Source organism: Triticum aestivum, chromosome 3B (genome assembly GCF_018294505.1).
Source record: "Triticum aestivum cultivar Chinese Spring chromosome 3B, IWGSC CS RefSeq v2.1, whole genome shotgun sequence".
Taxonomy (NCBI): Eukaryota; Viridiplantae; Streptophyta; class Magnoliopsida; order Poales; family Poaceae; genus Triticum; species Triticum aestivum.
Window position 1 is genome coordinate 12063551 of NC_057801.1, and position 21565 is coordinate 12085115.

General features: G+C 43.1%; 1 protein-coding gene and 1 long non-coding RNA gene across 2 annotated transcripts in view; both read left to right on the top strand.

Moving 5' to 3' along the window:
* Nucleotides 1-7534: 7534 nt before the first annotated feature.
* On the top strand, nucleotides 7535-9153 carry LOC123064321 (uncharacterized). Its single transcript, XR_006430676.1, has 3 exons — nucleotides 7535-7797; nucleotides 8148-8233; nucleotides 9066-9153. It is a non-coding gene; the product is annotated as an uncharacterized lncRNA (long non-coding RNA).
* Nucleotides 9154-12480: 3327 nt separating this feature from the next.
* Nucleotides 12481-21565, top strand: part of LOC123067140 (uncharacterized) — a 32646-nt gene continuing 23561 nt past the window's right edge. The window contains exons 1-9 of the mRNA XM_044490063.1: nucleotides 12481-12521; nucleotides 12612-13197; nucleotides 13321-13458; nucleotides 13789-14047; nucleotides 14268-14365; nucleotides 14492-14710; nucleotides 15328-15982; nucleotides 16429-16518; nucleotides 17811-17850. Coding sequence (XP_044345998.1) covers nucleotides 12481-12521; nucleotides 12612-13197; nucleotides 13321-13458; nucleotides 13789-14047; nucleotides 14268-14365; nucleotides 14492-14710; nucleotides 15328-15982; nucleotides 16429-16518; nucleotides 17811-17850 — 2126 coding nt within the window. The remainder of the gene's footprint in view (nucleotides 12522-12611; nucleotides 13198-13320; nucleotides 13459-13788; nucleotides 14048-14267; nucleotides 14366-14491; nucleotides 14711-15327; nucleotides 15983-16428; nucleotides 16519-17810; nucleotides 17851-21565) is intronic.

The following is a 21565-nucleotide window of genomic DNA, read 5'->3' on the forward strand; positions in this document are numbered from 1 at the left end:
AACTATACAGAAGGCAGTGGTACAAGACCGATCGGGGTCCATAACGCTTGAGATCCTCTTGGAATTGTAATCAACGGTACATGAAATACCGGCAATCAAGCTTATTCTGGTTGCTATATGGTATATATGGTGGCAAAGAAGGCAAGTAGTGAAAGGGGAGCCCATCCAATCCCCTGACAGAACGGCAATATCAATTTGAGTACTGGCTACAAACTTTATACGGGCTTATACTCCGAACCAGCCAATTCGAAAGCTTGACCAAATATGGAAGAAACCAGATTCAGGCAGTGTGAAAATCAATGTGGATGCCTCCTTTCATGCAGAAACTTTGGCAGGAACTTTTGGAGCTGTGGCATGAGATGATCATGGCAACTTCACTGCAGCGGCGACCTGGACCTTGCCCCATGTTTCTTCGGCGGACTCAGCAGAAATAAATGCAATCCATTATGGGTTGATTCTTGCTGCAAATATAGGATGCACAAAGCTCATCATTGAATCTGATAGTGTGGTGGCTCTGGAGGGGGTTTCAAATCCTGGAGTGTACTTACGCACAGATGTGCCAATCATCACGGAAGCAACCCTGCTAGCTATGGATTTCTCAAATATCACTTTTGTTCATTGCTGCAGGGAAGCTAATCTTATTGCCGATTGTTTGGCAAAACACTGCTTTAGATGTAGTGTGCCTGAATTCTGGGATTCTTTTGCTTCCGGCTTTATTCTTCCACAAATTGTAAACGATATGGCTATTGTTTGAGGAATAAATTTATCTTATGTTTCAAAAAAAATTGTGGGGGGGGGGGCAGAGATCCACAGGTGGCGCTAAGCTATGTGCCTCCACATTGTTCTCGTGTTGTTTGTGGTGTATATCACATGCCTAAAAACTTGTTTTCCGGGGGTTCAACTCTGTAATCATGTAATACTCTCCCAACAGATTGGTGGACTTGAGTTAGTTGGTCACTCTCAGACAAGCTATGGTTATCTTCCGCAGATGCAAATCTTCAGCCAAAACTAGTGCTTCCTGAGATGCGAAAGCTTAAACAGCTTCGAGATCCGACATCCCCTCGAAGACCACATCCGCCGCTCCAAGGAAACGCCCCTGGTCATCTCTGCAGATAAGTCCAACAACACCTTTATTCGATGATTTTGCTAGCCCACCGTCAAACATAGATTTTTGGGAATCCAGGTACGGTTGTTGCCCGTGTAGAGCCTGTGCGTTCGGTGGCGGCGGCGGAGGGCTGCTCCTCCTTCCCGGGCTGTAAGGTGGCAAGGGCGCCAAATCCGCGGTAGTGCGGCCTCTTCCTCGATCCATGGCGGCGCGATGGATCCTGCTGGAGATGTTTGTGGTGGTGCGGGGTGAGATGGCCAGAGGATGGAGGTGGGGCTGGACATGGCCGGTGGCGCGGTGGCGGCCAGCCCGGATCCAGTCTTGAAGTGGGCGGCGGCGATTCTGGCCCGGATCCGAACATGGCAGTGGAGGCATCCCCTTTGCCGGGGATGACGGGCCAGATAATGGGTCCTTGTGGCGGCCCCGGTGGCGGCGGATCTTAGGATCCTGCACCCGTGGACGTCGCAGGACGCGCGTGGCGACCGGAGCTTCCTCCGGCGTCGGCGGCGCTTGATGCGGGATCGCGGCGGCGGTTGCTGTTGTATGGGCGGCGGTTGCTATTGTATGGGCGATGTCAACGGCTGGCGCGGCAGTGGGTGCTCCCTATTGCTGCTGCTGCTGTTGTTGTTGTTGTTGTTATGTTCCTGGATTTTGCGTTCCTTACGCGGTCGGGTGATTTATGGGACCCCCTTGACAGTTCGCTTTGAATAAAACTCCTCCAGCAAGGCCCAACCTTGGTTTTACCATTTGCCTCACCACCACCTATACCCTTCCCTTGGGTCGGCTAACCCAAGGGTCATCTTTATTTTAGCCCCCCCGGGCCAGTGCTTGTCTAAGTGTTGGTCCGAACTGAGCTGCCTGCGGGGCCACCTTGGGGCAACTTGAGGGTTGGTTTTACTCGTAGCTAGTCTCATCCGGTGTTGCCCTCAGAACGAGATATGTGCAGCTCCTATCGGGATTTGTCGGCGCATCGGGCGGTTTTGCTGGTCTTGTTTTACCATTGTCGAAATGTCTTGTAAACCGGGATTCCGAGTCTGATCGGGTCTTCCTGGGAGAAGGTCTATTCCTTCGTTGATCGCGAGAGCTTGTCATGGGCTAAGTTGGGACACCCCTGCAGGGTATAATCTTTCGAAAGCCGTGCCTGCGGTTATAGGTAGATGGGAATTTGTTAATGTCTGGTTGTAGACAACTTGACACCAGATCCGAATTAAAACGCATCAACCGCGTGTGTAGCCATGATGGTCTCTTTTCGGCGGAGTCCGGGAAGTGAACACGGTTTCTAGGTTATGTTTGACGTAAGTAGGAGTTCAGGATCACTTCTTGATCATTGCTAGCTTCATGACCGTTCCGCTTGTTCTCTTCTCGCTCTTATTTGCGTATGTTAGCCACCATATATGCTTAGTCGCTGCTGCAGCCTCACCACTTTACCCCTTCCTTTCCCTTTAAGCTTTGCTAGTCTTGATACCCATGGTAATGGGATTGCTGAGTCCTCGTGGCTCACAGATTACTACAACAACAGTTGCAGGTACAGGTTATTCGATGATCATGACGCGAGAGCGATGCTTGCTTGCATTGAGTTCTTCTGCTTCTTCTTTGATAAGGGGATAGGTTCCAGGTCGGCAGCCTGGGCTAGCAGGGTGGATGTCGTGTGAGTTTCTGTTTATGTTTCATCCGTAGTCGGATGATGCTCTGATGTATTGTGATGTTGTATTCGTGTGGCATTGTATGCCTCTTGTATGTATCCCCATCTATTATGTAATGTTGATGTAATGATATCCACCTTGCAAAAGCATTTCAATATGCGGATCTATCCTTGGTGGGACCTTCAAGTTCCTTTTGGATAGGGTAATCACGCCCAATATGCGACCCTATCCAAAAGGAACTCGAAGGTCCCACCAAGGATAGACCCGCATATTGAAACGCTTTTGCAAGGTGGATATCATTACATCAACATTACATAATAGATGGGGATACATACAAGAGTCATACAATGCCACACGAATACAACATCACAATACATCAGAGCATCATCCGACTACGGATGAAACACAAACAGAAACTCACACGACATCCACCCTGCTAGCCCAGGCTGCCGACCTGGAACCTATCCCCTGATCGAAGAAGAAGCAGAAGAAGAACTCAATGCAAGCAAGCATCGCTCTCGCGTCATGATCATCGAATAACCTGTACCTGCAACTGTTGTTGTAGTAATCTGTGAGCCACGAGGACTCAGCAATCCCATTACCATGGGTATCAAGACTAGCAAAGCTTAAAGGGAAAGGAAGGGGTAAAGTGGTGAGGCTGCAGCAACGACTAAGCATATATGGTGGCTAACATACGCAAATAAGAGCGAGAAGAGAACAAGCGGAACGGTCGTGAAGCTAGCAATGATCAAGAAGTGATCCTGAACTCCTACTTACGTCAAACATAACCCAGAAACCGTGTTCACTTCCCGGACTCCGCCGAAAAGAGACCATCACGGCTACACACGCGGTTGATGCGTTTTAATTCGGATCTGGTGTCAAGTTGTCTACAACCGGACATTAACAAATTCCCATCTACCTATAACCGCAGGCACGGCTTTCGAAAGATTATACCCTGCAGGGGTGTCCCAACTTAGCCCATGACAAGCTCTCGCGATCAACGAAGGAATAGACCTTCTCCCAGGAAGACCCGATCAGACTCGGAATCCCGGTTTACAAGACATTTCGACAATGGTAAAACAAGACCAGCAAAACCGCCCGATGCGCCGACAAATCCCGATAGGAGCTGCACATATCTCGTTCTCAGGGCAACACCGGATGAGACTAGCTACGAGTAAAACCAACCCTCAAGTTGCCCAGAGGTGGCCCCGCAGGCAGCTCAGTTCGGACCAACACTTAGACAAGCACTGGCCCGGGGGGGCTAAAATAAAGATGACCCTTGGGTTGGCCGACCCAAGGGAAGGGTATAGGTGGTGGTGAGGCAAATGGTAAAACCAAGGTTGGGCCTTGCTGGAGGAGTTTTATTCAAAGCGAACTGTCAAGGGGGTCCCATAAATCACCCGACCGCGTAAGGAACGCAAAATCCGGGAACATAACACCGGTATGACGGAAACTAGGGTGGCAAGAGTGGAACAAAACACTAGGCAAAAGGCCGAGTCTTCCACCCTTTACCAAGTATATAGATGCATTAATAATATAAGAGATATTGTGATATCCCAACCAAAATCCTGTCCACCATGGAGAAATCTTCAACTTCACCTGCAACTAGCAACGCTATAAGAGGGGCTGAGCAAAGCGGTAACATAGCCAAACAACGGTTTGCATGGGAAAGGTGTCAAAGGTTAGAGGTTCATGGCAATTTGGGATGGCTTGGTAACAGGTGATAGGTAACGCAACATAGCGATAGAACGAAACAACTAGCATAGCAATGATAGTAGTGAGATCCAGGGTAACGGTCATCTTGCCTGAAATCCTGCTAGGAAGAAGAACGAGTCCATGAAGAATACGAACGGATCAAGCCGAACCAACCGTAGACGAACGAATCCTCACGATCGCAACGAAACAGGAACTAACAAGAAGAGGCACACAACATGGTAAACACACCACACATGAACAAGGCATGATGCACACACAAGCATGATGCATGACAAGACTACATGAAGCTACTCATGGCAAGAGATGATGCAAACAAGAGCAACACATCAAGGCAAGTTTAAATGAGGCCGGGAACAACATATAACAATTCCGGTAAGTCCTCATATGCATATTTCGAAATTGATCCAGATCTGAATAAACCTTATGTTCAAGTTATTAAACAGCAAGTTAAGATGCACAAAGATGATCTACACGAGATTCTAGTCAAGTTACATATAAAGTTCATTAGATTTGGAGCTACGGCCTAGAAGATATGAGCAACACAAGTTAAACATGGCATTGATGCAAAATGCACCCAAACATCAAGCAAACACCTCAAAATAAGGATGCAACATGATAATATGAAACTACAAGCAAAATCAAGCAAGTTTCATATAGAACACACTCAAAACGGAGCAACGGTTCAACACATGCACTCTATACAAGTTTAAAGGACAAGCTGTCCAAAACAGCAAGTAGGCATATTGCAAGCAACAAAACAACATGCTACAGCACCCCAACATGAAAACAAAAGACATGGGCATGATGTACAGGTAAAGCATGTCAAAACATGAACACTGAGCTATCTCCAGAAATCACTAGAACATGCTCAAACACACATGATAAGATTGCAAATTATAACAATTTCAGACTTTGCAGAAAATATCATCACGATGCAATGTTTAGAGCTATCAAACAACATGTTACAAGAACTTATCATGGCAAACAAAGGCATGGAATGATTCTACTCAAAGCATAGATCAAGAGTCCCTTAGTGACCATAAGCCAAAAAGGATCAGAAAATATGATGGCACCCACGTAAACATAACAAGTTATATTACAGATTCAAACATGGCAGGAACATAATTATGAAGGAATGTAGATGAGCTTGTGCAACTCACTACAGAGCAAAACATGGCATGGCAAGGCACCCAACAGTAAGAAGCCATGTTTGTGAAGCTAAACATGACAATAGCAAGGTCATAGGGTGCATGGAACACTAGCAAATCTTCAGCCAAAACTAGTGCTTCCTGAGATGCGAAAGCTTAAACAGCTTCGAGATCCGACATCCCCTCGAAGACCACATCCGCCGCTCCAAGGAAACGCCCCTGGTCATCTCTGCAGATAAGTCCAACAACACCTTTATTCGATGATTTTGCTACTCCACCGTCAAACATAGATTTTTGGGAATCCAGGTACGGTTGTTGCCCGTGTAGAGCCCGTGCGTTCGGTGGCGGCGGCGGAGGGCTGCTCCTCCTTCCCGGGCTGTAAGGCGGCAAGGGCGCCAAATCCGCGGTAGTGCGGCCTCTTCCTCGATCCATGGCGGCGCGGTGGCTCCTGCTGGAGGTGTTTGTGGTGGTGCGGGGTGAGATGGCCAGAGGATGGAGGTGGGGCTGGGCATGGCCGGTAGCGCGGTGGCGGCCAGCCCGGATCCAGTCTTGAAGTGGGCGGCGGCGATTCTGGCCCGGATTCGAACATGGCAGTGGAGGCATCCCCTTTGCCGAGGATGACGGGCCAGATAGTGGGTCCTTGTGGCGGCCCCGGTGGCGGCGGATCTTAGGATCCCGCACCCGGGGACGTCGCAGGACGCGCGTGGCGACCGGAGCTTCCTCCGGCGTCGGCGGCGCTTGATGCGGGATCGCGGCGGCGGTTGCTGTTGTATGGGCGGCGGTTGCTATTGTATGGGCGACGTCAACGGCTGGCGCGGCAGTGGGTGCTCCCTGTAGCGCCCGGAATCAGTGCAGCGGTCCCTCTTCATCAACGGCGGCGGACTCCGAGATCGTGTAGGCGATTCATAATCTGGATCTTGAGGTGGTGACGGCCTTCTGAGGCTGGTGGTTGTATAGGACGTCCCCTCCATTAACAGATCAGGTTCGATGCAGCTCGGCATGCGACACATTTGCCTCTTTCGGAGTTGTGGGGCGGTGCGTGTTGCCGACGGGTAAAGCCACCGGTAGATGTGCTACCAACGAATGCTACGCACAACGTGTTATATGAAGACGTCAAGTCATGCCTTCTACCGATAGGTGATGCACGGTGGCTCTAGCGGAGGTATCAAGTTTAGCCTGTTGCTGTCAGATCGAAGGTGCTGCAACAGTAGCGGGAGGCGGGCGGTATGGGACGTCTTTGTCTTCCAATGTGTCCTCCAGAGGTATCTGGCTATCAAGGTGTCAGTAGACGGATAAGGACGGATGGTACAGACGACTTCAACAACGAGTTTATGCACTCCGGGGAAAACACAAGATCTCTGATCAGACTATGTCGTCGCGCCTCTGTGTCGTGTCCTTGCTGAAGGTGGTGGATTGAAACTCGGCTTTGGGGATGAGAATCCGGAGTTTAACCTTGTGGTGGACTCGCCATCATCGGCGCACGTGCGGCGACCCCTTCTTGAAGACGTAGTATAGGAGTTGTGTATTTTCTTTTTAGGTTGTGTTTTGTATCACAGGGATTAGTGAATTTCTGGGGAGGTAATGTCACGAAGTATATGGCCTCAGGGATTGTTTTCTGCTTTATTTCTGGGTCAATGGTGTTTGGTTGTTGGATTTTGCACTACTAATAATTTATGGCTGAATGTATCGTCCTGATGCAGAGGCCAGGGATTATCCTCCTTTTGCTAAAAAAGGTACGGCTGTTGCCACTTGAGCTGCATGTGTCAGTAGGGATGCGTTGAGTTTTTTTTTTCCTTTATAGCGGGCTGGATGCGCCGAGCTAGAAATGACGACTTCCCATTGACAGACCCAAAAGAAGCCCGTCAGCGGAGAAGCGCTCGGCCTAGGAAAGTCGCTCGATGCCCAAAGGCTTTTCGTCTCGGAACGCTGACTGGAGTACCAAACCCGAGCCGCCACCCCTTCATCTTTGGCTTCGCTACTAAGGAAAACGCAGCTCTTCTTCCCCCGCTCCTCCACTCCAGTCCACTACTTACCATGCGGGCAGGGCGAGCGGCACCATTCACTTTCACTCGCCATCCTTGATTTCCCGTGATTTGCAGCGAAATTCAGTTCTCTCCCCGATTGATTTCCCCTGGTTATCATCGGACCTGAGTCTCAAACCGTAGCTCGGGCTCATCCACGGCCGGTAAGCAGAGGATTTCGTTATCTAGTTTCCGTATCTGTTTTCGGATCTTGCTTGTTTCACTGCTTTGAAACCTGAATCGCCGTTTAATGGCTTCGATCTCTCTCATACACGATGTTTTGGGATCTGTCTACCGCGCCTTCAATTAATCTGTATCAATACCCAGTTTTACTTTATCAGTTTTCGGATCTTGCTTGTTTCCCCTCTTCGGATCTTGCTTGTTTTCGGATCTCTCTCATACACGATGTTTTGGGATCTGTCTACCGTGCCTTCAATTAATCTGTATCAGTACCCAGTTTTACTTGTGGCTATCTTCCCAAGATTACTAACAGCTTCACGGTTTCCCGTTCCAGGCCTGCTAATCCCTGTAGGAACCGATCCAAAGAGGGGCAGTGTCATGGATAGTTATAGTAATCTACCAATTGGATCTTCCGGGAAGGTACATTGCTGGAATCCCGCCTCCCCTCCTTATCATCATGTTTTATTCAGTTCAAAACTACCAGGGAGACCGCGCTTGTGCGGCTAGGTTTCATACATTCTGTTATATTTAATATTTTTCTTTCGAAAATATGGTATCACATAAATTATCAATAGTCAATGTATACATCTTGTGAAAACTTGATTGCACTTTGATTGCAAATATTTAATTAAGGGCAAGTATTGACAAATTACAGACAACACTCAAGTCGCTGCTTGGTATGTGAGGACATAGACTAATATACAGTGCTCCAAGTTCTCCTCTTGCCATCCTTGTTCCCTGGTGTTCTCTTCCTACCATTAATATTTGTAAATTTGCTCATCAATAATTGAAATAGAAGCATACATATATACTCCCTCCGTTCCAAAATACTTGTCTTTCTAAGCATTTCAAATGGACACAACATATGAATGTATGTAGACATATTTTAGAGTGTAGATTCGCTCATTTTGCTTCGTATGTAGTCACTTGTTGAAATCTCTAAAAAGACAAATATTTAGGAACGGAGGAAGTAGTTTGCATCTGAATCAGGAGACCTCCGTTGTCCACCCACCTTCTCGGTCAAAGCTGCTTCCGGCCGTGCACGTGAGAGATCTCTCTCGTACGAATATAGAACATCGACTATTATAACGCATTGTATATGAGAGAGATCTTTCAAAACTGCTTCAATCTCTCTCATATACAATGTTTTGGGATCTGTCTACCGTGCCTTCAATTAATCTGTATGAGTTCCCAGTGTTACTTTCGCCTATCTTTCCAAGATCACTAACAGCTTCACGGTTTGCTGTTCCAGGCCTGCTAATCCCAGTAGGAACCGATCCAAAGAAGGGGGAGTGTCATGGATACTTATAGTAATCTACCAATTGGATCTTCTGGGAGGGTACATTGCTGGAATCCCCCCGCCCCTTCTTTTTTTTCAAGGAGTTGGCATCCTCCATTATCATCATGTTTTATTCAGTTCAAAACTACCAGGGAGAGCGAGCGTTTGCGCGGCTAGGTTTCATACGTACTGTTATATTTAATATTTTTTCTTTCAAAAATCTGATATCACATAACTTCTCAATATAGTCAATGTATACATCTTATGAAAACATGATTGCACTTTGATTGCAAATATTTAATTAAGGGAAAGTATTGACAAATTACAGACAACACTCAAGTCGCTGCCTGGTATGTGAGAACACAGACTTATATACAGTGCTCCAAGTTCTCCTCTTGCAGTCCTCCTTCCCTGGTGACTGGTGTCCTCTTCCTACCATTATTTTTTGTAAATTTGTTCATCTATAATTAAAATAGAAGCATAGATAGTTTGCATCTGAATCAGGAGACCTACGTTGTCCACTCACCTTCTCGGTGAATGTGCTGCAGCGGTGTTTTGTATATATAGAATTACATGCATTCACATATATCTAGACTCTCTATAGCATCCTAATGTATTGCATGGCTATTGAATAAGAAGTCTTATTATTAGTATATATATGAAAAAAAATCCCTCGCACCATCTGTACTGTTCTCTGTGATTGTGTCTATGTTCTTTTTAATTTACTTCCATAATCTTATCACAATAAAATTTCTATACCTTATATAATATATATTTTTCTATCACTTTGTGATGAAACATTCTCTCCATCACTCCCAATTTATGTCACTTTCTTCTCGTGCTTCACGTGTTTTTTTTACTTGGCATTCTATGGAAATATAACTCTGAGAGAGAAATGGAGCTTAGCTCACTTAATTGGAGAGTGGATGTATAGTCTTATCACCTATATTATTCAAGCCAATCAATTAGGGATTCATATAAGGTGTAGAATTATTATTAGACCTTTTGTACATACTTCCTTCATGAAAAATATAATTACAGATATACATCAATCAATAGTTTTAAAAGCACACGCCTTTAACTCGCTCCTCTCATAGCACTGTTTATTGTGCCCATATTGTTTTTCTAAGACTTGTATATTTTGGCACAACTAAAATGCTCTTGCATAGTTTACATGTTGTATTAAACATGGTTGTGTTTTCTTGTAGGATACAACTTCGTACACATATTAACCTGCAAAATAAAAACTCATACACGAATCATACTGGAATCGATCTGCTATCTTTCTAGCCCGGAACATGCCTGCCTTGCATCTAATTTGGTTTTGCATATATACATTATTTTCTCCATATTTACCATTTGATTAACACTATAGGTATGATTGCCAAATGAATAATTGACCTACGTGTCCTACTCGTCAAACATTTCATTTCATTGTATTTTGTTTCTACATTTAGGGTTTAAGTTTTGTTTGAATTTTTTTATATTCTGAAGTCTAGTTTTGTAAATTTAAAAGCGTGCTATGGAAATAACTTTACTTTTTATGTTGATTTTCATAATTAAATTAGACATGCAAATCGTTGTCTACATAATAACAATTGATGTATTTATGACTATAGATTTGATACGTAGAAGTCCGTCAGATGCTAACTTAATATATGATCTGGGAAAGCAAGCACAAACCAAAGCAGCAGTATAAGTTTCTTTTTACATTGGCAGTGATGTCATCACATGCATGCCAACTCCTTTTCTGTTCACGTATATGCTTGGGCAGCTCCGGATTAGTGGTCTGTCATTCCCGATTGTCATGCAAATTTAATCTCAATCGGTATGTCAGGATCTCATGAGCATACATTATTTAATCTTGGACCTAGCATATAATTCACAGATCAGATAATTATTTAGCCCATGTGGATCAACATGGTCTTACCATGCCACTTGGCCATCTAAGCAAAATTAATTATCAGTCTAATTTCATCTGAATTCCAAAAACATCATCTCATGCTTATAACTGATTTTGTATTCATTTGTGCTGTTTTGCATCAACATATATATGTAGAATAACAGAAAATGACAAATTGCATATTTGACATATTTATTCCTCTATGTTTATCGTTGTGTGGTTCCTTCTCGTTTCTCGTATGACATGTTTGTTTCCAGTCGCACACAAATCACATTGAAATTGATATGTTTCTTTTTTAGAAAAGGAGGAATACCTCTGGCCTCTCCATCAGTCGATGCATGCAGCCATATTAATAGAAATCGGAACATAGTCTTAACATCCAATGAAGCTCAAAGTCCGAGCAAAAAAGGAGAAAATAAGTATGCAAAGCGCCACATCCGGCGATAAAGAACAGGCTAAGATGCCTACACACCTAGCCTATTATTGAAATTGATATGTACCATATTCTTATCTATTTCCATGCATGTCTTGCATGTAAGATTTTTTCTTAGATCACCTGCATGTGAAGTTTATATATTTCCAGTCCACTTCATTCATTCCCTTGCTATTAATTCCATGGGTTCTGCCACTTTTGTCCACCACTGGTCGTTATTCATATAGGCTAGTATATGTTTTGCTTGGGCCAACTTTATTTTACTGTAGTTATCTCACATTTTAGTTTCAGGTTGATTTTCCTTGTATAAATATAAATGATCGTTCCTGTAAAAATAATCCAGAATTTAGCTCACTTGATTGATTATGTTGAACCTTTATAAATTTTAAAAGACTATTTTTCAGTCTAAATTGTACCATTCCCAAAATATATAAGGCAAATACACAGTAGACATCGAGATAAAAAATCGAAGTAGGATAATAAGACAGAGGGATATCGATTCAAGAATAGAGGTACCTGACTGGTTATCACAAATATATTTCTAATCTGATCTATACCAATAAAGTGAAGGTCCTTTAGTTTTTTTATTAGAACAAAGTGAAGCTTATTTAGGTGCAGCTTGGGTTGGCACGTGGGGTCTTGATATTCCAGCCTTTTCAATACTGGGATTTGTTTTCGGCCTTGCCGACCAATAATTCTACGAATTTTTACGACCATGTGAGCCCATGTGATTTTTTAGCATGGAATAGTCTGCATATGTTTTCGTTGGAAGAGTCCGTCTCTGCCTTTTGTTCTCCCCCTCAGAGTCGTTTCTAGAAGCCAACGTATTTTTTCCTTGCATGCAATCTGTTTGACAATGGTTGTACCTTTCAGTAGGACATAGACTTCCTAAATTTTTTGAGGTAAATTGAGAGTTTCTAACTTTTCTATATGCCGTTATAGTATGGTTCTATCTGCTCATGTCATCATGTCTTATGAAAATTTTTGCACGTGCCAATAGTTTTGTGCGCAACCTTAATTGGAAATTAAATCAACCATTACAATCAAAATCAATGACTTCAATATTTTTAGCTTATGCGGATGAATATGATGGGTAGTTTGTCTTTTTTAATAATATAATAAATCTTTTTGGCTAATCCACTCGTTCCTTGTTTTTTTAGGACAAAAACAATGTGCATTATAGATGTTCACCTCACCAACTTCCGCCATTTATGAAATGTCTTAGTGACAAGCAGATAGGTTTTGTCAGGAAAATTGGGTTTGAGAGCATCTTGTCAATGCAAGATTTTAAGATGGATAAAGATCTAACCCTATGGCTGGTTGATAAGTTCAATTGTGACACCGAGGAGCTAGAATTTGACGAAGGCATATCAATTCCAGTGAGGCCCCTTGTGAAGTTTGTCCTTGGAATTCCTTCAGGACCCATCAAAGTTATAGAGGGTCTCCATGTCGACGATGCTCTCTACGAACAGTACACTTGGGATACGAGAGGGAAGAAGGCGAAGGAAGTGGCGGAAGAAATGTGCAGCATAACAGAGGAGGAACCGTTCTGCATAGCCTTTATGATGGCGATACTTGCAATTTATCTAGCACCAAATACATCTGTGAGTGTCAGCAGGTCATTTCTAGGAGCTGCTCGACAGGTTGGTAATCTCAAACAGATGGATTGGTGCAATTTGGTTGCTGATTGCCTATTCAAAGGAATCAAGGATTACAAACAATCGGATAGATTGTGTGTCCATGTGAAGGGCTCTGTGCACATTCTGAGTGTAAGAACATTCCAACCACACTTACAGAAACTATCATTATTGTGCTATAATAAACTGCTTGATTGTGCTGATGTCACATGTTAATTTACAAAATTTGTTTCCATAATTGTCATTGAGATGCAGGTCATTTTCATCGATCTTGCAAAACACCCTACACTCATAGTTCCTGATGGCTTTCCACGCTTGAGTGTTGTCACTACGGAAATGGGTTGCTTCACATCCAAATGGGTAGTTGCACATCCCTTTGGTAGCTTCGTGCCGGTAATTACTTGTGCACCACTAAATTCTGTAAGCAAATTGTGATATACTATTTATTTGAAACAAAATATTCGTTATTATATGAATGTATGCCTTGTTTCAAAAGAATGTCATGCTATATAGTCTATACTGCTACATGCAATAGAAGACCCATAACAACATTCAGCCAATGAATTATTTATGTAGCATTTATTTAACCAATCTAATGACCGATCAAGTTTATTACGTGTGCAAATTTATATTCAAGTTACTTTTTTCAGACATGTTTTTTTCTTTTTCCTAAGTTGTGTATTTTGTTTGCTACAATTAATATGTGTGTTCTGATTCAAATAGGTACGCTGTCTAGAAGAGTCTGTCTATGCTCCGGTGCTTAATAACATGCCAAATGGTAACACTGTTGAAGGAGTAAAATGCTCTGATTCTGATTCAAATACTGATGCTCTGGCCGATCAGTTTGCAATCACCGACACCGATCAGAATAACAACAAGCATCCCATTTTAGCAGAGCTTGGCAATGCCAGAACAACCCATAATACATCAAGCTCGCCCATTGTTGAACATGTAGTGTTAGATACACCAGCTCGAGCATCAGGTACATAATCCTTCTCCATATATTGCAGGTTATATACAGATTTTACATAAACATTTTCACCCATTAATTGGCACGATTTGTCCCAATCAATATGTATGTAACATGCTATGAACTCGGTATTGTATTATCATGAATTTGTTATCCTTGTACAAATCTCTACAGCATACATGTAAATGATTCATGAATTGAAAACAATTCCATTTTAACATTGATTTTACAGTTGCAGCGCCCAGTTCTTTGACAGAACACATAATTTTTCCAACAAGTGGCGAGCAATTGCAGTCTGCTGGTCCTTCTGATGAACCGCATTCGGCACAAGTTTGTTCCCGCACTTCATTTCACTTCCACGACTGTATTCTTTTAATTACATGGAAGAAACATCTCTATGTCATTGTGGGTTCCAGTTCACGACGTGATGTGTTTGCCTCCATGAATTCTATGCAGATTATGGGCAGTGTGCAGGTTCCTCCGGATACCACTGTGGAAAGGCGCAGGGGTTTGCTGTTGACGATGGAGAAGGACGATCGGAGCACCAAGAAGGCACGGGTGGAGCTATCCGGGAGTGGCCAGGTGAAGCAAGCCGAAGAAGTTACCATAAAGATGGACATGAGTTTGCTTAATTGCAGCGTGTGCTCCCGCCCCATCAAGCCCCCTGTCTTCGAGGTTAATTTCTTTCACCAACTAGCAAGGTGGCCCTGGCAAATGCGAGGGCATCATGCTTCAGCCGGCCGACCATGTTATTTTTTTAATCGTATATAATATATTTTTACTTCTATTTTTCCTTTCATTGCATGATAGACAACACAGTGGCGTACCCAGGGGTGTGCCACGTGTGCCATGGCACACCCAGATTTTTGAAAAACAATTTTTCACCATGTAAAAATTAGCTTATATTTAAGATCCATGCAAGCTAATTGAAATAGACTTCAATTTTTTATGGACCGCAACAGTATTTGCATCCAAGAAGTGTAAATGGTACCAATAACCTTTAGAGTAGAGTAGTCATGCTCTGACCGATTTTTTATGGACCGCAACTTTCTTTATTTATTGTTTGGAAAAGTAATTAGGGCACAGGTGGGTAATTTCTTTCATATATCATGTTAATAGGTAATTGTCGAGATCCCTTGGCTGCATTTTCTTTCTAGCATATTTCTCTATTTTTGACATGTATTGTGATTTTAGTATTTAATATTATAAGATAATAGATAGATGCTCCATCAATTTATTGTTCTATTTGTTCGAGGTCTGAGGATGTCCGTAATCTTTACAATTTTGTGCAGTGCAATGCCGGGCACTTGGCTTGCTACAAATGCCTCATCGGGCTCCCCTATAAACTGTGCCAGACGTGTGAGCACAGCAGTGGCTTTGGACACATCCGGTCATTGGACGCCATCGTCTCCTCCTTGACAGTCAAGTGCCACCATGATGGCTGCGGGAGCTACGTCCCCTACTACGAGCTCGACGACCATCAAAGTGTGTGCCCGCACGTGCCGTGCTTCTGCACGGAGCTTGGCTGTGGCTTCGTCGGTGCACCACAGGCGCTCCTCGGCCACTTGATCGCCCTGCACGCAATGCCAGTGCACAAGGTCCATTATGGCCAAGTTCACCAGCTCCGGCTGTCGGTGACGCGGCCGCGGTGCCTGCTCCATGGGCAAGGGGACGACAGCGTGTTCCTCCTGGTCATGGGCGTGTTCGGCGTCGTGTCTGTGGTGTGCATCAGAGCTGAGGCATCCTCATGGCCGCAGTACGCTGTCAAGCTTCAGGCAAATGGTCCGCCACCACCAAGCAGCGTAGAAGGCAGCATTTTGTTGGCCATGAAGCCAGTGACGAGCAGCACGAGGCCTGGGGAGGTGGCCGTGGAGGAGCTGCCGTCTTTCTTGATGGTGCCGCCTACTTATCTGGTTGGTTCTGGGGCATCCAAGGAGGTGTCTCTTGACGTTCGCATTGACAAGATGTGATCCTGATCGTAACATACTGATTGTCCTATGTTGTCCTCTTAAGTCAGTTTGAACTGGACTAGTACGTTTTTGCCAAGGAATGATGGTTTTCAGTTGCAATGCCAATGGGGATACGCAGCAATTTACTGTAGTAGTATTTTGTTGCAGCTAGCTAGCACTCCAAATATATATGTTGCTTGATTGATCATGATTTGGGGTAAGTTTGCCCATTCTAATTGTGATGTCTAGCTAGCACTCCAAATATATATGTTGCTTGATTGACCAAGATTTAGTTCATCGGTGTTTATGTTATACAAAAATTATTTTCTCCATAGCATGCCCCGGCCTATCATCTGCTTCGATCCACCGATAGGACAACATGAACGCAAGAAAACCCAGGACTGTGTGTGTTGACATGGACTGGATTTTGTAAAAAAAAAAATTGGCTGGTAAACGTGACCTCCAGTCGTGCATCCTCGATCATTTGTCGGGTGATTTCGACTACACATATTATTGTCTACTACCTCGTGGAAGGTCCAAGGAATCTATTTGGGATACAGATCATAACGATGGACTTGTTAGCTTTTTCAGTTGGCGAATTTGTCAAATTCCACCTCTGAAATAGAGCTGACAATTTTACATGTATCTGCCCAATACAAGGGTAAATCTCCTTTCTACCGGAAGTGGTGGATTTTTGGATTTTGCTAAGGATAACCCATAGCCCTTGCTTATTGGGGGGGGGGGGGGGGGGGGGGGCACAGGGACACGTACCTGCGCATCCGTCTGCTGCTCATAAGGAATGAAAAATATATGAAATATTCCTATCATCAGATTCCTAGAACAAGAGGATAGTTTTCAGTGTCATGCCTTTCCGGTGATATGGTTTCTTCATTGCCCTCATTTCATCATCTTCTTTCTCAATTCATTTTATATCCGCCCAACTATCATCATCTTCATGTTCTGTCACATTGGAAATTCATCTGATGGTTCTTTGTACTGCAAATTCAGTGACTCTTTATTCCATGTCATTATTGTGATACGACATATTATGCCATCTTCCATGGAATCCTCATTCTGTCCTTCTTAACTTACATATACCACAGCGATTGCATTCTTTGAACTACAATGATTGTTCTTATATTTGATTTTATTCTTACTCGCAACCTATTAGATCTTATTTCCTTAAGTTGGGTTATACCAAACTTGTAATGTAACTTGCCTTTCGTTTTTTTTCCTATCTGATTCTGATTTAACTTGTCAGTTTTGTCCTCCCAAACTTGCGGAACGAAAATAATCGTGCCAGGTTTCATTGTTCCAAACTTACTGTACAACAACGTTTTGTTGTCCCACACATTATAATTCTTTTAGTTCTTCTTCCTCCGACACCGCGCATATTGTTCCTTTGACTTACAAGGCATTTATTTTTGTGGTCCCAACTAAGCTTGCTCCACAGAAGTATAAACTTCTGTCTACATCCTATCCTCTCATCCACTCTTGCTCTTGGTTTCTGTTGTCGTCCTGTAGACGATCTACTCTCTTTTCACTTGTACTCCCGTCGGTCACTGCAATTTCACTGATCGAAGCATCGGTACCAGTAACAGTTAGTGCCGCTGTTCATTTGTCATTGCTCTCCTCACTCTCCATAGGCGAGAAAACCCCAATGGAGTTGAACGCAATGCATGAGATCCAGGCAAAATTGCATCTATCCTGCTTAGCCTTCTTCAAATAAGGGTGCACATGTTTCTTTTGTGCTGATGCTCTGTTCATATCCGTAATACGTGCACCGGAATAACGATGCATAATTTTTTTTCTCGGCTTGATGTTAGGGTTCTCATTCATAGTGCCCAATGTGGAAGGACCCAAAAGGTCTGTGCAGCCTTGTCCAGACGGCTGACACCTTCAATCTTACTCTACCGCAATACTTTGTATATCGCACGGTATCTCAGTACAATCCCCGTTGTCTCGTCCATACGGTTAGGGTTTTCGAGATATTTGTCCACTCATTTTTCTTAAAGTTGGAACTATATATGAACTAGTGTTTGGAACTATCACATTGAGTCCATGTCCTATTTGGAACTATCATATTTGAGCCTACGTACCTATGAACTAGTGTTGCGTACTGTTTGGAATTATCATATTTGAGTCTATGCACTATTTATTATTATTACTTAGAATTTGTGTTATGTTATCGTAAGAGAGTATTGTTGTTATTGTGTGACCAATTATGTTGTTGTGATTCATTTCTAGAATATTAATTATTTTATACCGCTGCATATTCATTCAATTATCATCAGATGTGAGCAGATTTCAGTTTTGAGTCATGCATAACAAGGTATAATCTTCATGGCAATGTAGCTATGCAATTCCATGTTTTTTTCATCCAAATAAGATTTGGTTTGAAACACCAGAGACATTTCAGTTTGCTGAGTGAATTGGAAGTCGAAATCAATTACGGAGCTCTCCAATACGGACATCCAAACAAAGCATGAGGGTTGAAATCTTCCCAAAGAAAAGCAAACCTTTTCAGTCAAAAAAGAGGCTCCATATGAAAATGAAGAGTTCCTGCCGGTTTCCTTGAGAAGAGATTCTCACTAGTGGACATGCGCCTGCAGTGGAGATGATGACTGAGTGACTAGCTCGTCTGAATGCAAAAGCCAGCCATCGCTCCGCTCTTGTAGTTTGGCTTAGGAAGGAACTCCAACCCAGCCATCTCAAAAACAAGTACGACGCCCTTCTTCTTCGCCGCAAGGCTGACTGCATCTTTTTTTCTCTAGATTCACACTAGCTTTCTTATTACCGGCAAGGCGACGTGATGTTCCCCCGCAAGCGGCATTTCTTCCCCAGCGGGTGCAAGATCTACGACCCCTTCATCTTCGCAGTTGCTACCTCTTGAGCACTGCGTTGGTTTTCTCTTGAAGAGAAAAGGGTGATGCAGCAAAGTAGCATAAGTATTTCCCTCAGCTTTTAAGAACCAAGGTATCAATCCAGTAGGAGGATCCTCAAAAGTCCCTCGTATCTACACAAACAAACAAGAACCTCGCAACCAACGCGATAAAGGGGTTGTCAATCCCTTCACGGTAACTTGCGAAAGTGAGATTTGATAAAGATAATATGATAAGATAAATATTTTCGGTATTTTTATGATATAGATTGGAAAGTAAAAATGCCAATAAAAGTAGATTGGAAACTTATATGATAAAAGATAGACCCAGGGGCCATAAGTTTCACTAGTGGCTTCTCTCAAGATAGCATAAGTATTACGGGCGGTGAACAAATTACTGTCGAGCAATTGATAGAAAAGTGCATGGTTATGAGAATATATAGGCCTGATCATGTATATAGGCATCACATCCGCAACAAGTAGATCGAAACGATTCTGCATCTACTACTATTACTCCACACATCGACCTACTCCTGCCTGCATCTAGAGTATTAAGTTCATGAAGAACAGAGTAACGCATTAAGAAAGATGACATGATGTAGAGGGATAAACTCATGCAATATGATGTAAACCCCATCTTTTTATCCTCGATGGCAACAATACAATACGTGCCTTGATGCCCCTGCTGTCACTGGGAAAGGACACCGCAAGATTGAACCCAAAGCTAAGCACTTCTCCCATTGCAAAAAAGATCAATCTAGTAGGCCAAACCAAACTGATAATTCGAAGAGACTTGCAAAGATAACCAATCACACATAAAAGAATTCAGAGGAGATTCAATTATTTCTCATAGATAAACTTGATCATAAACCCACAATTCATTGGATCTCGACAAACACACCACAAAAAGAGTTACATCGAATAGATCTCCAAGAAGATCGAGGAGAACTTTGTATTGAGATTCAAAGAAAGAGAAGAAGTCATCTAGCTAATAACTATGGACCCGAAGGTCTGTGGTAAACTACTCACAACTCATCGGAGAGGCCTTCGAGATGATGTAGAGGCCCTCCGTGGTCGATTCCCCCTCCGGCGGAGTGCCGACGAAGTCTCCAAGATGGTATCTTGCGGATACAGAAGGTTGAGGCGGTGGAAATAGTTTTTCAAGGTGCTCCTGGATGTTTTCGGGGTATGTGGATATATATATAGGCGAAGGAGGTAGGTCAGGGGAGCCACGAGGGGCCCACGAGGGTGGGGGCGCGCCCTCCTGCCTCGTGGCCACCTCGGTTGCTTCTTGACATCCACTCCAAGTCTCCTGGATTGTGTTTGTTCCAAAAAGATCGCTCCCGAAGGTTTCATTCCGTTTGGACTCCGTTTGATATTCCTTTTCTTTGAAACACTAAAATAGGCAAAAAAACAACAATTCTGGTTGGGCCTCCGGTTAGTAGGTTAGTCCCAAAAATGATATAAAAGTGTAAAGTAAAGCCCATAAACATCCAAAACGGGCAATATAATAGCATGGAACAATAAAAAATTATAGATATGTTGGAGACGTATCAAGCATCCCCAATCTTAATTCCTGCTCATCCCCAATCTTCTTTATTGTGGCATGAATGTTCAGATCCAAATGATTCAAAATAAAAGTTCATATTGACATAAGAAATAGCAATACTTCAAGCATACTAATAAAGCAATCATGTCTTCTCAAACTAACATGGCTAAAGAAAGTTCATCCCTACAAAGTCATATACTTAGGCTATGTTTCATTTTAATCACACAAAATACTCCCATCATGCACAACCCCTGTTTCAGCCAAGCAATTGGTTCATACTTTTTAACGTGCTTCAGCTTTTTTGAACTCTCACCCAATACATTAGCGTGAGCCATGGATATAACACTATGGGTGGAATAGAATATGATGATGGAGGTTTTATGGAGAAAACAAAAAAGAAGAAAGTCCCACATTGACGAGGCTAATCAACGGGCTATGAAGATGCCCATCAATTGATGTCAACATGAGGAGTAGGGATTGCCATGCAACGGATGCACTAGAGCTATAAATGTATGAAAACTCAACAAAAGAAACTAAGTGGGTGTGGATCCAACTTGCTTGCTCATGAAGACCTAGGGCATTTTGAGCAAGCCCATCGTTGGAATATACAAGCCAAGTTCTATAATGAAAAATTCCCACTAGTATATGAAAGTGACAACATAAGAGACTCTCTATATGAAAAACATGGTGCTACTTTGAAGCACAAGTGTGGAAAAGGATAGTAACATTGTCCCCCCTTTTTTATTATTTTTTGGCCTTTTTTTTCTTTTTTTATTGGCTTTTTTGCCTTTCTTTTTTTATAAGGTACAATGCTCTAATAATGATGATCATCACACTTCTATTTATTTACAGCTCATGAATTACAACTCGAAACTAGAACAAGATATGACTCTATATGAATGGCTCCGGCGGTGTACCGGGATGGGCAATGAATCAAGAGTGACATGTATAAAAAATTATGTAAGGTGGCTTTGCCACAAATACGATGTCAACTACATGATCATGCAAGGAAATAAGACAATGATGATGTGTGTCATGATAAACGGAACGGTGGAAAGTTGCATGGCAATATATCTCGGAATGGCTATGGAAATGACATAATAGATAGGTATGGTGGCTGTTTTGAGGAAGATATAAGGAGGTTTATGTGT